Below are 16,425 nucleotides of genomic sequence, written 5' to 3'. Positions count from 1 at the left end.
TTTATCTTTAGACATTGCTTCCCAACGTTGTCGACCGTCCCCCGATCTTAATGTCTGTAATCTTCGTAGCAACTGGTCTACTGCTCGAATCATATGTTTTTTGTTTACTATTGGTAATGACAGTTCGATGTCTTCTATACTAGATATACCACTTGCCAGCAGCTGGAAGTGGGTACAACTTTTCATCTCGCTTTCACTTCTGAGTTCCACATATGTTATGTGCCAGCGGGATCCAAACGAACTTGAATGTTCGCCTGAAACCTTCACACAATGTTGCACACCCTCCATCGTCGCTCTCGTCTCGTGAGCTTCCCGGGAAAGCTGTTCTCGTTCATGATTTTACATAGCTCTACGCGGTCGATACTATCATATGCCGCCTTGAAATCTATGAAAAGTTGGTGCGTGTGAAAAAAGTTTGGAGGTTCATGCAAGTTTGATAATATCTGTGTTCCAGCACACCGTGCGTTGGGATCTGGTATTCACGACATTTTTGGAGGATTTGCCGTACAGTAAAGATCTGATCTGTTGTCGATCGGCCGTTAACAAAGCCGGCTTGATAACTTCCCACGAACTCGTTTGCTATTCGTCATCAAACGTCAACATCCCACCGCAAAATCGCTAGTGGGGATTTTAACCTCCAAATTGCCAAATAACCTCCAAATCATCACCTCCAAGTTAGTTCTAATACCCTCCGTTATATGAAATATGGTGGCGCGTCGATCGTCGCAAGTTTATCGTTAAACAGTCAATAGGTGACAGACGACTGAAGATGATCTGGGATAATACTTTGTAGGCCGCATTTAGAATGGTGGTCGCTCGAAAGTTCTCACTATCTAACTTGTCGCCTTTCTTGTAGATGGGGCATATTACCCCTTCCTGTCACTCCACCGGTAGCTGTTCTGTTTCCCAGATTGTGCCTATCAGCCGGTGCAGACAAATGGCCAGCCTCTCCGGGCCCATCTTTATGAGTTCAGCTCCGATACCATCGTTACCAGCAGCTTCATTGTTCTTAAGCTGGTGAATGGCATCCTTAACTTCTATCAAAGTGGGGGCTGGTTGGTTTCCATCCTCCGCAGTACTGACGAAGGCATTTCCTGCGTTGTCCCGTCCTTTATTCTGTTGCTGGCCGTTTTGTTCACAAACATTACTGCCTGGCCTGGGTCAACCCGCATTGGTTGGAACATATTTTTGTTTTGTTTCGCTCCCCACGGAGTCGTTACACTTTTTTGACAGCCAGATGGAATGTTTCTGAAGGTAGCATTAAACCAGCCCATAAGACAGCGTCCATTTATTACGTAACGCTAAAATTGGACATTTTGACCCCCTCACCCCCTCCGTAACGCTTTTTGCATGAAAAATTTCAAATTTTCGTATGAGCCGTAACGCTTGAGCCTACTCCCCTCCTCCCCTAGAGCGTTACGTAATTTGTGTATGCCGCCTAATTTCGCCAAGACCTACATTGGTGAAGTACTACCAGCAGCTATACGCCATAAACACTTTAACATAATACATCGAATTCAATACATGTTTCAGATCATCTTTCAGGACTCTATGATAATTAACTTTCTTATCTATATGCAACTACTGGCTCTTCGAAAGTTCTGGATGCAATGTATTCCAAAGGTTAATCATAGGACACTGTTATTCTGATAGAGTGGATAGTTTCTTTCAACAATAATTCTAAATTATATTCCAGTTGAATTAGTAATTTAATTCGTTTTTGCGCTTAACATAATGAGATCTTTTCACACAGCTGAAAAGATTTCTTCGGGATTTATGTACAATACGGAGGAAACAAATATTGCAAAGTAAAATTGAATAACAAATTGGCTAACTCTTTAACAGTCGTATCTGCTTTACTAGAAATTAACATTGGTATCGTTGCTGCGGAAGATATTCACACTCCGTTGAGTTCTTGCTACAGCTGCTGCTGTTGATGTTATTACTCTACAATTGGTTGAAAAGTTCGTTGCTAGATCTCGGTAACTACCACGGGAGTTAGTGTTGTAACATGTATCGCAATAGGTCACGCATTCCATCAATCCATTCTAGAAGAAGAAAAAACAAAAAGCCATCAAAATTGATCTTTCTATACAATACCATTCGCCTGATAAAAAAGAAGCCCATGAAGCACCTAAACGTCATAGCTGATGTATCAATTACCATAAACATCGCTTCTAGCGCCCTCATCTCTCTGTACAAACAACGCACAATGGTCCGAATGGACAATTTTGCAAGAAACAAATTTTTCCTCGATTCGTGTTGATTTAAGACGAATGTGGCTTTCAAAGGAGTTGTCTGTAATTGAGTTTTGCATCTTTCTAGAAAGAACTGACCAACACAATGTCCTTATTAAGCTTATAATTTTGAATCAAACTTTTTTGTTTGAGTTGCTTTGTGGATACGCTATTTAGTAAACTTTTTGAAAATGTTATAAGCACATTTATAACATTTTCAAAAAGTTAACTAAATGGCGTATCCACAAAACAAAAAAAAATTGATTCAAAATTATTCATTTATTCATGGTAAAAAAAAATCATACCAAATTTCAGAAAAACGAGATATAAAATTGGGTCGGAAACACAACTGGTAAAAAGATATCGGGGCAAAATGAACACTTTCGTGGAGGTTAATGAAAACTTCATTAGTAATTAGTGTCAAGCGTACTGATATGTTAAAGTGCTTCCCCTCTTTCACACTAGCAAGAGAAACTTCTCTAGTTTAGTTACTTTGATCAAGAAGTAAATTCATCCTACGCCTGGTATATAATCCAATTTGAAGCTGAGAAAAAAATTAAGTCAAATTTCAGAGGACATTTGAAGCTAAACTTCTATACCGTCAAACAGGTCATACACAATACAGATTTCGTACAGTTGTTTATCTAGAGTTTTCTTTGCTAATTGACAATTTTTGCACGTCTCTAACGTGTGGCAGATACGAAGTTCTTTACCATGAGTAGTTGAGAAAATTTACTTTACGAAAAGATCCTCGACCGACGGGATTTGAATCCATGACCCTCAGCTTGGTCTTATTGAATAGCTGCGCGCTTATCGCTTCGGGAATTCGCTTGTAACTTATCAATGACAAGAATTATAGACTATGTGAAATGTGTCTTCAGCAAAGTTGTTTATAATAATATGTTCTAAAAGCTAGCTGAATAGCGCAACCACTAAGTAGCTTAAACAAAAAAGTTCTTTTGAAAATTTAAAGCTTAAAAGGGCTACCCTAATCAACTTTTTTTTTCTAGAAAGACGCTAAACGGACAACTTCTCTGAAGACATCATACATCTGAAATAAACGAGAACAGAAAAAAACATTGATTTTGTCAAAATTGTCTATTTGGACCATTGTGCAACGTTTCCCTCCAACTGATCTCAGAGACACAGCAGAGAGCAGAGACACGATCGACAAGATACAACTAGCATACAAAATTACTAACATCAAATCTAACAGTTACATTGTTTTCTAATCAAATTGACTAATTTGACAACCAACATGACGGCATACAGCACGTCAAGCAGCATCTGCCACACAGAACGGAAAGACGCTTCCAGCCAAATCAATTTGCATACTAATAGCTTGTTTCATCGCCGAGATTGTATCTGCTTGGGTTCGTTTGTTTTTCGCTTCTGATATTTTGCTCCGGTATCGAATGGATCGGCGGGCAGTTTTTCCCGCCTTGATTGAGACTTTTCCAATTGACTGATTGTGTTGGAGCTGGGGCTTGTCGGGGTTGACCACTCAAGGTTGCTTACCTGTTCGATGCTCTAAATCTTCGTTCCAACTAGCCATAGCGGTTAAAGTTCTGATTGGTTCCAAACGTTGGCTGCTGGCTGTAGGCTTGGCTGAACTTCTGCGAGACTGGTTGAGTTGCCGCAATCAGGGCCAGGGATTTCTGAATCGCCTCGGGGATCGGAGGTGGCGTCGGCAGATGAGCGCCTTCTGCCCTGAAGCCTTGATGGGCAGAGAGGAACAAGCATTTGTCAGCATATAAGATCAATCAAATTTATGCAATCCGAAACAATCGGTACTTAACCTACTTACCATTTTCGTCAGCAATGTATGTCACCGTAATGAGCTGACCCTCGGGGGAGGTGTACGAGTACGAGCCCTGCACTGCTTGGGCTTCCAGGTCTTTAAGGCCGGGGTTCTTCAGATAGCCTTGAGCTTGCTGCTGCTGACCGTCACCTGTCGTGTAGCCGTACGAGTAGGACCCATCGTAAGATACGTCGTTGTTGTAGGAGGTAATCGGTACGAAGGGTCTTGGAGGGCTTGGGAATGGTTGCTGGTGGAATGAAGAAAATGGAAATATATTGTTAGGTGTGTTTAGAAATACACTGTTAGGAGTATTTTATTACCCCCGGGAAATTTTTCGTTCAAATCGTTTCACTAAAAAGCTATCATCAATGTTGTCATGCTCAAGTAATGTACGACCAGACATAACTCATTACATGTTCCTAATTTACAACTGATATTGAAATTTCCAACAGTGGTGTGTTAAATTGGTATGAATTCAATTGCAATGGATTCATGAGAGCAAATGAATTTTCAACCTATCATCGATATATTGTGAAAATTCAAAGCATTATACAAAACATCATAAGTTAATTCACATTACTTTTCCGGTTCATTATTTTGGAGAAAAAGAGCGAAAATTCAAAAGTCGAGTGCCGATGAAACAACCCTTTTCACGAAACGTTTCCGAACGTATGATTGAAAAATCTTAACTTAAAATAATGCCTTACCGAAAAACCCTAGTACAGAAGTCACCCGTAAAATAGCTTTACTTCTCTTATTTCACTCGACAAATAAAGTAAACTAACTGCTTCCAGATTATCACTATAATTGTGGATATAACACGACTAAAAAGGGTTAATTTGATTGCTCACCATCAAATTTCGATTATTTGTGCTTAATTAGCAACGTAAAGACATCCTGCCAAACCAAAAGTTATTTCATAAAAGAAAGGTAGATAGTGGTCAATTAAGTACTGATTTTGTCGAAAATAATATTATAATATTTGATATCCGAAGGTACTTGTGTACCAATATCAAGGTACTTGTGGAATATGAGCATAGTTTTTCTTAATTATTATCAGTTTGTGTGCTGTGGAGTTTACTGCATGAATTCTCTAGAGATTCTACCAGAAATATCTTCAAGATTTCTGCTAGGTATTAAATGAAAATTTTCTGATAAGTATCACGGTTCACTTAGAATTCGTTCGGAAACGATTTCTGCTTTCAACAGAAGTTTTTCAAAATTTTTCCTCATTCGTTTTTTTAAGGAAAATAGCCCACTAAAAATTTCAAAGTGGATTACAGTCACCCCACAGTTATGGATAGCACACAGATATGGATCAGAGTTTACTCAAACGGAGAATATCTCATCAAAGAGAGTATGAAGTAAAATGATATTCATATCCGTAGAATCGTTGATTCATAATTGTGGGGCATTGAAACCCATACCACAATTATGTGTCAACGATAAGACTATGCCGAAAAAAAACGCCAAAACGTATGCTTTCACTAACACACCATTCGATTAACTCACAGATAAATTGCTTTTATAGTGCTCTGATCCATAATATGAGCCGATTTGATCCGTACTAACGACCCTCCTCTTCCACTGATCCACATCTGTAAGATGGACAACGTTAGAAATTCCGATAAAAATCGACGCTTTTTCGAAAATAATCGTGAATTTTGAGGTGTATTCCTGAAAACAACTTTATTGTGTAGTATCAGGAAGGGATTTTGTTTTGTACAGCGTCACCATGATTTTAATCATATTTTATTCTAAATAGTGACTCTTGATTGATCCATAACTGTGGGGTGACTGTACTTCAGAAATTTTTCCATGGACTTATAAGGCATTCTTCAAATATTTTTGTAAGAAACTTTTCCAGAGGTTCCTCCAAGACATATTTCGACTACCAATTGCAGTCTTCTTCAGTATCAGTAACTCATATCCACTCTGTTCATTCGTACAGGATTTTTTACAAGAATTCCACAAAAGGTTTTTGTAGAAATTACCCTTTTTTTATTGAAGGACTTTTTCCAAGGAATCATTTTGTAGAAATTATCCAAAAATTTTAAAGGGCTTCGCTAGATATTTCTCCAATAAAAAATTCTTGTGGCGGTGCATCTAAAAAGCAATCCAGTTTTATTTCTATAGGAACTTTTACAAAAAATATCGCAAGGTTTTCTCCAAAAATCCTGGGATTTCTTCATAAATATCTTCATTCCTACAAGCATTTATATTTATGTTTTCAAAGACATGCTTCCAAGAATTTCTCCAGAAACTTCCACAAGGGCTTCTGCAGGGATTTGTCTAAATACTCTTTCTACATTTCTCCAGATTCAACATCATTTTTTTAGGTATTTTATGTAGAAGGGGATCCTGCAAAGATTACTCTTATTTTTTCATAAGAGAATAGATTTTTCAATGAATCCCCCCAATGATTCTTATAATATTTTCTACAAAGGTTCTCTAAAGATTCGTCCAAAAATATCTCCAAAAAAACGCCAAGGTTCCTCTTCGAATTCCACCTAGAATTCGTCTTGAGTCAAGAGTATTGCAGCGTGTAGTGTAATAGATGTCTCAAGCGGGCTTCCCACGAATTCTTTTGCAAATACTTCTTAAAGTTTGTCCAGGAATTTTCTTTAGGAATGCTTTTTATACATTTTTGTTTGTTCTTAAGGAATCGAATATTCAGTTTTTGTTGGAATTCTTTCTAAGACTTCTCCGGGATTAATTTCTGCATTCGCGCAGCAATTTCTTCAGAGATGCCATCACCTTCTAAATGCATTATTAATCATTCAGCTTCTTGGTAAAACTGTCCAAAAATAAGCACAATACACTAGGAGGGCCAATAAATTATTCCATATTGGTTATTCCAATAATTCCTAGAAGAGCTGCCTTGGACGTGCTCTCTATAAGTTTCTCCAAGAATTCCTTAAAAAACTTCTCAAATACTCTTCCTCGAGGAAGCTTGCTATTGATTCATTCTCAAGAGATTCGTTTAAGAAATTCAAGCATTTTCATTTAGGAATAGCAAGAGATAATTCCAGAAATCAATACTAATGCAGTCCTGTCAATAAGGTATGCTCTATGGATTCATCCCATTACTTTTTCAGTAATAATGTGCTTCCAGTTCTGCAATTCCTCCAGAAATTTATCATTGATGAGTTTTCTCTAATACTTCTGCCAATTTCTAAAGTCCATTCTTATTTTTAAGGGAGCTTCTTCGGGAATTTATGTTATGGTATTTCATTCGTGCAAAACCCTTTTATGAGAATTCCTCCTGAGAGTTTTGAAATCCTCTAGCTACTTTTCCAAGATTTTTTTACTAAATGCTTAGCGGATTTCTGGGAGAATTCCTCCAAATATTCTTGCAAGTATTCCTCTAGTTTCTCACATGATTTTTTCAACAAATTTTCAAAAAAAAACTATTTTTACTTGATCCAGAGATATCAGTATAGGAGAGGTAGGAATATTAATATTCATCATTTATGTTCTCTATATATGTTTAATTCAATTATAACTTTTTCGTCAAATTGCTTCGCCGGTAATTTGAAATGTTTTTTTTTTTTTTCAAATAGGGTATTTGACGGTTTTGGCACCATTCGACGGGACAAAATGATCCAAACATGATAATTTTGTACAAAAAACGACAAATTTAAACTTTCTCATTTCGAACACTGTTCAGGTATTTTTACGTCGATCGACGAACCGCATAAAAAAGTTGGGTATCCCATAATGATTATCTGGATTATCGAAGAATACCGCACTACTAGGTTTTTATCAGAATCACATCTTTCCAGCATGTTTTCCAAGGTTTCTTTTGAAAGGTACAACTCGAGTTCTGAGATGATCCTGCAATGAATTATTTGGAAGCCTATCCTAAGCAATTATTCTGTCCAAATTTTTAAAAGAACTCAGCTAAACTCACTTGGAAATCCTGATCTTGACTCTGCGTCAAATCTATAAAAATCTTTTTAGTTTTTTTTATGAGAATCGAGCAACGATTCCCAAGCGAATCTCAGCGGTGATTAAGACAGAATCAAAGTGCGCTTGATAAAATTCAAGCAAGTGGGTTCTTTTTTTGTCTGCGTCGCCGAAGTAGAAGTTTTTTTTCTCGGTTCCACATGTTACAGGGCAGCACTGTGCGAAGGTTCAAACCTAATAATTCCTTTTTGCGAGTCGTCGGAGTGATTTTATATTCCAGCTTTTGCGTGTTGGTGCCGAGATTGTAACTTTAGGCGAGAATGGATTACCAACTGGTAAGCTTGTTTTATGCTAGTGGTAGCAGAAATTTGTATCGTGCCAATATAATATTGATTTAATCGTTAAACAAACTATGGATGGTTCGTGTGTCAGCGTTAGCCCTTATTCCTGTTTAAAGAAAACAAATACATGTACCTATTATTTTATTTATTTTTTTCAATTGCTAAAAATGACCTTTGAATAGTTCGAAATTTAAAATGTCGACGCAATGATAGATAACTATTTAAATTGAGGCTACATTAATATCATCACTTGCCAAGGTGATCACGTAGCTTTTGAACCCTCCCACTAACAAAACTCCTTCCTATGAAAACCATGGAGATGCAGAGGTGATCTCGGTCTTTAGTAGCAATGGACGTCATACAAACATTCCTTCCCTTCCCCGATGACCATAAGGACGTGGCCGACGCCGTTATTGAGATTACTAAGTTTGGAGTTCTCGAAAATTTACATTGAAGATTGTATGCTACTCCCAAGCTGCATCTGTTGATTACCTGTACAATTTTGATTATTCCAGTCAATCACGGAGTAGCATCTACGAATTGCACGGTCATCAATGCTTAAAATGAATTATCTTTCAGCGCAATAAGTTGCAGTAAGAAGCATTGCGGTTATTGTTAGCAGTTGGTCGAAGGCAAATCGCTATTGCAAATTTAAAAGCGTAGCTGTAAATAATACTAACATTTGTTATTTTTCAGCTTAAAAACGGAACTACCATGTCTCTTCATCTTTCCTTCGACATTTCTTTGTACAAAATAAAACTAAACTAAATAATTGCTTCTCCGAGAAATCACGTGCTCTTGGAAGGTCATTTAATACGGATAAATACTGAATAGAAATGTTTTGAAGCTCCGGATTTTATATCAGTCAGATCTTTAAACGGTCTCACTGTGCATGCATTTCTGTAGGTATGTTTAACGAACATCTCTTCCAAAACCTGCAGTATGTTTATCACAAAAAGCAACAAAATTTAACAACTACCGAAAATCTAATCATTACATATACTTTGCAATTTAATTAAATTTACAAATTGATGTGAAGTTTTGTGAAAAAATTACACGTCTTCTCAGTGAGAATCGAACTCACGACTTCCTGATCTCTAGTTAGGGCGCGTTATCCCTACGCATGGACGCAGAAGTTAACATGAGTTCGATTTCAGCTCAATAATCACGTGGACCTTTTTCGCAAAGTGCACCTCTTTCAGAAGAATTAGATATCCATTCAAATACAACGCTTTCTACATATATCCAATACCTAGCCCAAGATCGCATTGTTTTTTATGAATGGAAATAGCTTCCAATGGGTCGCGACGTTCTCAAACAACCGGTTACGGAACATGAGTCCGTTGCTCGATAAATACTTGTTTTTAATTATGAATCGTGGTTTACGGCTAACCAGCTGAGTGGAAGTTTAACAACTACCGAAGTGTATTTGATTATTCTTATAAATTCTGTATAAATTCTCTGGGGAGGTGGGGGATGCTGACCCCCAAAGTAAGGGGGTGGTTGCGCCTCTGACCTATACCAATTGTACAAACAATGAGTAACAAAGTTTATCCATATGTGTTTCTTGGATCACTCATACCACGCTCCTGGAAATATAAGTAAGTTTCTAGGTAGCCATTTTAAGACTAAATCCTATATGTCTTTATTGGATTCATTTCGAGACAAGATAAAGTAAAGAACTACCATTCAATTTCAATTACGGTCGAATTGTCTCAAACGTTAAGTTAGGCACTTCAATACGACGTATGTTGTGGCCCAATATGACCTTTGTTTAATATAATCAAAATGCCAATAATAAAGAGTCGTATCCTCTATTTTTGGGTGAGTTCATTCAAAAATTTGGAAGAAGTTTTTTAGAGGACTGATGTTGGGATTCTTGACATGTTTCCTCGCGAAAACCGCTCTAACTATTATTCTCGATGTTATCAACATATTTCTGTCATTTTCCTTGTCACATCCCAGTTTCTTTCTAACAGTATTGTTGAACAGTTGCAAGGATTCCAATTCATTTTAGTCCTATTTTAAAATAAATTGTTAAGATCATCCTTAGCGAATACCAGTGCTAATCCCGGGAAGATTCCTTTGAGAACCCTGTAAAAATCATCCTTGGTGAGTAACCTATGATTTTCAAACGAATTTCTGCCCCGTGCCTTTTTAACAGGTTTCAAATGTAATCTTGGATTCTACAGAAAATACCTATGAGATAAATTTTCACCTGTATCTTTATTATCGTAACACTCAATGAAGTGAATCTAACTGAAGGAAAGTAAAATTTAAATAATAAAAACGAGCACCAGACTTTTAAATATAAAATAATTCATTTGAATACAAAAACCGTGCAAACAAGTAAATGTTTAATTCACTACCATGTATTTTGTCAAAAAATGTTTAAAAAATATTTACATTTTTGTGCCATTTTGTCTCGGAATGAGAAGTATCTCTGTTTAGGAAAAATTGTCATATTTAGTGTGTTCATTTTCACCATCGAATCAACAAGATTTAGAAATAAGGGAATGCTGTACTTTTTTATGGAAAAAAAATCAAGCAATATAAACCAAATATCAAATGAATATCTAGCTACAGAGTTGCCAAAAATGCTATTGAAAAATTCAAAACTGGAAATAGTTTTCCTTTCATTTAAAATTTTACGGTGTGGACATTACTTATTCCTTTGACTTCTATTTTCCTGTAGGAAATAAACTGCAGCTTGATGTAAGAATATTTGCAGTAGCTAAATAATAATTTCAACCGCAGAAAAAACTGATGAAGTTTGAAAAAGTTTTCTTTCGTTGCATTGCTGTGATTCTATTTTAAACTACTGCAAGTATTTTTTCAAAGTAACATGTTTTTAATGTGAATGAATGTGTTATGTGAAAACCATGATTCTTTTAATTTTAAAACACTGAATCTTAAAGTTGGCTCTTGTGATCTTGGAATTTTATGTGTTTTTAATTTCAATATATCAGAAAATTCTGAAAAATTCTGAAGTAACCACTAGCCCGCAAATTCGCATTTTTAGTCTTATCGGACCATTGTACGGCTAATATTAGGCATGTCAGCGCTGTTAGAGCACTATATTAGCACGCAGGGCGAATTACGGTGCTACTTGGTAATTTGGGTGAAATCATTCCATCTAGATGGTAGAAAAATCAATCACTAGTTTTAAAATTGAAATGCACACGGTCATTTGTTTTATATACAGATTTCCAGAAGGTAAAAAAAATCAGTAGTTTTCCAAAAGTGGTACAAAAATTGAGTTTTTTAACATCATGAACCAAAATTCTTTCCACGTTTAAGAAAATTCCAAGTGGTTGATTCAACCCCTCACGTTGACAAACCCATATTTAAAAAAAAAACAGGTTTCCCCCTTTTTATTCATTAGCCTATAGGTGGGGCATGAGATGTAAATCTTAGAGTTTCATAAAAAAAGTGATCAAAAAACTTTTTTTTTCGTAACTGGAACCGATCTCACACTGTAAAACTGAGTTATGATTATAACCATTTCATTCAATTTTTAGATAAATGATCTTTTAATGCTTATCTAGTAGATTTGATATTGAACGTATGTGAAACAAACAATGTCTATGACATTTTCATAAAACTCAGCGTGTCGTTCTATTGCACATTATATTTTTGAAAAGTATTTGAATAAATATTCCTCTGATGAATTCCAGTTAAACTATAAACATACTAATTGAGTGTAAAATTATTCATTATTGCACAACAAGAAATTCAACAGCAAACGATAATTACAATTAATCATTCCAAGGCGAATAACCCACCCACTAAAAATAAGTGCCAGAAAGCGGAAGGTTACCAAAACTAACCTGCAATCGCTGACTGAATTGCGCCTGTGGTTGCTGATGACCTTGAAGCGGAGCCCTTAAGACCTGCGACTGTCGATGATGTTGATTGAATTGCTGGTGCTGCTGCTGTTGGACCTGATGATGCTGTTGTTGCTGCGAATGATGCCGCTGTTGTTGATGGTGCGGTTGTTGTTGCGGTTGTTGAAGTGGTTGAACCTGCAGATTTCGGTTAAACGCCGTATTCTGCTGGTTAAAAGTCCTGGCACCAAACTGATTCTGTGGTTTCGCTGCCGCACACATCAGCAGCGATGCTATAACTACGTACTGAATGAACCCAAACGAAGAAACATGGAACGTAGCATCAATCGATTGGAAAGGAAAATTGAGAAATATATAATGATATTGGCATTTGTGCCGCTTGATGCTGTGAATCACGACCCTTTTTGAACTTTGTAATTACCGATATCATATTCACTAGGTTTGATTAATGACCCTATTTGAGTTGGTTTAGAAACTTTTCTCTGTCACTGATAACTCTGAAACACACGAACAAATTCAAATCTCAGCTATTTTGCTGAAGTAAATTATCACTCTTCTTCACCATTTGAATGCCGCCAGCCGACTATCAACGGTTCTGCCATCAGCACTTTTATTTATACCGCATATATGAATGCCGGCATGCCCGAAAACACTCTGGCGAAAAACTAGTGTAACAACAATACAAGTGCGGTTCACTAATCACAATAACCTTAAAAAACGCGCCCGCACCCCGCCAATGCATGAATATCGCATCACACAAAACGAACGACCGAGACTCTTTATTGCAGATGCGATCGATAAATCTGCGACGACAGCAACGTTTGAGACGAAGACGACATGAGCGTTCTTCCGAAGGAAGCCAAGCTTCCCCTCTATGCATAAACACCTAAACGGTGCTCTCCTCTAGCAGATCCGCCACTCCGAAAAGTGGCCGAAGGGGTTTTTCACCCGCCGAAAAAGTCATCCGCACTCGACCAAGTTCCGACCATCGACGATATGGCGAAGATTTTGCACCAGTGTGTCCACTAGGGTAAATGATCCCTTAGTAGAGGCAGATAATATTATTAGGCAGAATGAATACAGCGGACTTCAATGGGCGGGACATTTCGTGTAGATGTCATAATAAGGTATGAATAAATCATATTTAGTTTGTATTTGTATTTAACAGAAAATGTTTCACTGTCTTCCAGCATAACATTAACATTATATTGAAAATTAATTATTATTAATCTCTCAGTTCATTCAAGTAATCTTATTGGTTTGAGCCATGCAAAAAACATACTTAGACCAGTTTGGCAAATTAAGTCAGTTATAAATAATTCTAATTATAACAACGGTAACAATTATATACTAGGCGCAAACAACTAGGCATTTTTTTTTTTACTTTTTTGTATGATTTGCGGTATTACTGAATAATTTTGGTATATTGTTTTGGATTTTATTAATCTAAATCTTCGAATTAAGATTTTTCAATATTCCTTCTAAGGATTTTTTAAAAGTGGGCCAGAGGTGTAGAAACTACAGTGGTGCATCAGTACCAATAGCGAAGGGTTTCATAAGAATTCAATGGAATGCGCCATTAATGGGAATATGCTAAAAACATATCACTACTAAAGTAAAAGTGTTCCAAACATTTGAGGAAGAATTTTTTCAAGAAAATTCTGAATGAATCGTGATTTTATTGCATGTCAATGATAGAAAGATTTGAAATTGATCGACTGATAGAATAAAATCACATATCACATTATCAGCATATTTCTAATATTTACCGTTAGGTGCTCCACTAATAGTACATTTGCCCTATATCGCTTCAGTTCCACCCGAAAAGAAAAAGAATTTATTCATTTTCCTTCGTTCACACGAGCGCGCTGCCGCGTGAAATCATAAACAAGTTCTCTCGGTCAGCCCCTTCATCAGCTGTGGGGTCAGCTAAGTCAAAAGTTAGAAGAGATGCACAGATGCATTGATTCCTTTCGCTGAAAGCCATGCTTTGCGAGGCTTGCCTTAGTCTAGTGGTGACGTCCACGGCTACAAAGCAATGCCATGCTGAGGGTATCTGGGTTCGATTCTCGGTCGGTCTAGAACTTTTCGTAATTGTACTTTCCTTGACTTCCCTGAGCACAGAGAATCATCGTGCTTGCGAGAATGGCAAATTTGGTAAATAAAGCTCTCAGTGACTAACTGTAGCTCTGCCTAATTTGGGACGTAATGCCAAGAAGAAGAATAAGAGAAGAAAATTAAGAGCTAACTAGGTAGAATCAATTGAATACACGCATTTTTGGTCAACTATTCATTAGATAACATATCTTGTAAGCAATCATAAATTATTTTAAGGGAACCATAAATCTGCTCGTAAATTAACAGTTTTTGTTTTCATATGCTCAAACGATGTGAATAATGACGATAAACATGTAAAAGGCACGTCCATAAACCACATAAAAGGAAAAAACCTCGTTGAAAGGATCATGAAAGCAAGTGAAGTGTTTAGCAAGGTCAACCATTCTCCCAGAAATTCTTACCATTTATATACAACTGCAAAATTTATTTTTGAATCGCTCCTATATAGGGTGTCCCAGAACCTATGGGCACGACTTTGATAACTAGAATCATAATATTTTATCAAACGAATAAATATTTTTATTTTGCCTGTGAAAACTTGGTTTGATTTTACACTGAAATGTTTTATTTCAAAAAATCTATCCTTATCTAGCCAGCACAGACCATACTTTTGTGTCTAAGATGTTCCACCAGAATTTTTATTTGATGTTTTATTTCCTTTTTACCTTTTTTTCTCTCGAATCGACTGACTCTGTAGTTTAAACTTCCTTAATAAATAATAAAAATAAAATTTGGTTTTCCTAGAATACATTTGACAAATTCCTAAAAAATCACTAGTTTTATCCTTCATATAATTATAGCTTTTCAGGTAATTTCAATAAAGATAAAAATAATTAATTTCAGATTAAAGTATTTCAATTATCTTTACTCTTGGGTAAGCAACAAAAAAATTAGATTTTCAGAGGTAGTAACGTGATTATGAGGACTTGGTTTAGAATCTCTTTTAAATCGAGTTTTTAATTACTTTTGACACCCTAGACAACTTTGCAATATTTGGGAACATTCTAGAATATCTCGGGGTTCATTTTCCAAACACTTGTTTTTGGTTTGAAAAATAATAATTGGTTGTGCTATGAAGAAGAAGAAGAATAAAAAAAGTATAAAATAAAAGAATAAGAAGAGGAAGTAGTCGAAGAAGAATGTCGGAAAGCTATTTTGTATTATCGTATACAAATAAGGAATAGGTCGCTTCTATTGATATTTGTATGAAGAGCTCATTTCACGGATAAAAATATAACTATATTCGCGAAAGGAACCGTGCATAAACGATGTAGCATTTTTTTGCAGTTTTCCATACACCCCCTTGAAAAATACGTTGCATATCAAGCAACACCACGGAAAATGGCTGGGCATGGCGTACCATTGTACCTCCAGCCCTGTCGTCCTGCTAAGTCGCGCTTAGTCGACGACTAAGAAGCTTTTCATAGATTTTTTCTAAACGCCTTTCAATTGAAAATTCAAGCTGTATCATCGACCAGTAGTAATTTGACTTTGCTTATCGTAGATCAGGTGCAATCTAACGCCCTATAGGACATCAATCGAAATTGTCAACCTGTATCAACGCCCTGACATTATTTGACCTTGTCTCACATAGATAAGCTTCATCTGAATGCCCTATGAGGTATCATTTAATAATTCCATGCTGTATAAACGCCCTGAAGTAGTTTGACCTTGTACTATGTAGATCAGATGCGCATCTTAACGCCCTGTAGGAAATAAATTGTAAATTCCAAGCTTAATCAACGCCCTGGAATATCTCGACCTTATTTCATGTAGATTAGGTGCATATAAATGCCCTGTAAAACTTCAATTGCAAATTACAAGCTTTATCAAAACCCTGGAGTATTTTCACCTTATTTTACGTAGATCAGATGCATCTGAACGCCCTGTAAGGCATCAATCTATTAAGATTTTTCAACGCCCTGGAGTAACTTGAGTTTATTCCTCATAGATTTCTACGAGACCTGGAGCATCTTTACGCTCTGGAGAGGATCTATCGAAATTCCCGAGCTGTATCAACGCCTAACGCCATGGCGTTCAAGTGCATCTCAACGCCTTGTGGGACATCAATTGGAAAATCCGAGCGTTATGAACGCCCTGGAGTACTTTGACATTATTTCACGTAGATCAGATGCATCTTAACGCCCTGTATGACATAAATCAATCCAGCT

General features: G+C 36.6%; 1 protein-coding gene across 2 annotated transcripts; it reads right to left on the bottom strand.

Annotated features, from left to right (window-relative positions):
* Window positions 1-1,690: 1,690 nt before the first annotated feature.
* LOC5564387 (endocuticle structural glycoprotein SgAbd-2) lies at window positions 1,691-12,789 on the bottom strand. 2 transcript variants are annotated; one of them, XM_021846541.1, is made up of 6 exons: window positions 12,699-12,789; window positions 12,558-12,633; window positions 12,119-12,421; window positions 4,045-4,285; window positions 3,756-3,954; window positions 1,691-2,048 (listed from the first exon to the last, which is right to left on the bottom strand). In XM_021846541.1, the coding sequence occupies exons 2-5, from the start codon at window positions 12,564-12,566 to the stop codon at window positions 3,785-3,787; spliced, it is 723 nt and encodes a 240-aa protein (XP_021702233.1). In that variant the 5' UTR covers window positions 12,567-12,633; window positions 12,699-12,789; the 3' UTR covers window positions 1,691-2,048; window positions 3,756-3,784. The 2 variants fall into 2 exon arrangements, with proteins under 2 accessions (XP_021702233.1, XP_021702231.1); XM_021846539.1 differs by having other exon boundaries at window positions 12,558-12,737.
* Window positions 12,790-16,425: the final 3,636 nt, after the last annotated feature.

The sequence above is a fragment of the Aedes aegypti genome, chromosome 2 (genome assembly GCF_002204515.2).
Source record: "Aedes aegypti strain LVP_AGWG chromosome 2, AaegL5.0 Primary Assembly, whole genome shotgun sequence".
NCBI lineage: Eukaryota > Metazoa > Arthropoda > Insecta > Diptera > Culicidae > Aedes > Aedes aegypti.
The sequence above is the reverse complement of the archived record's forward strand: the minus strand, read 5'-3'. Positions and strand labels throughout refer to the sequence as shown.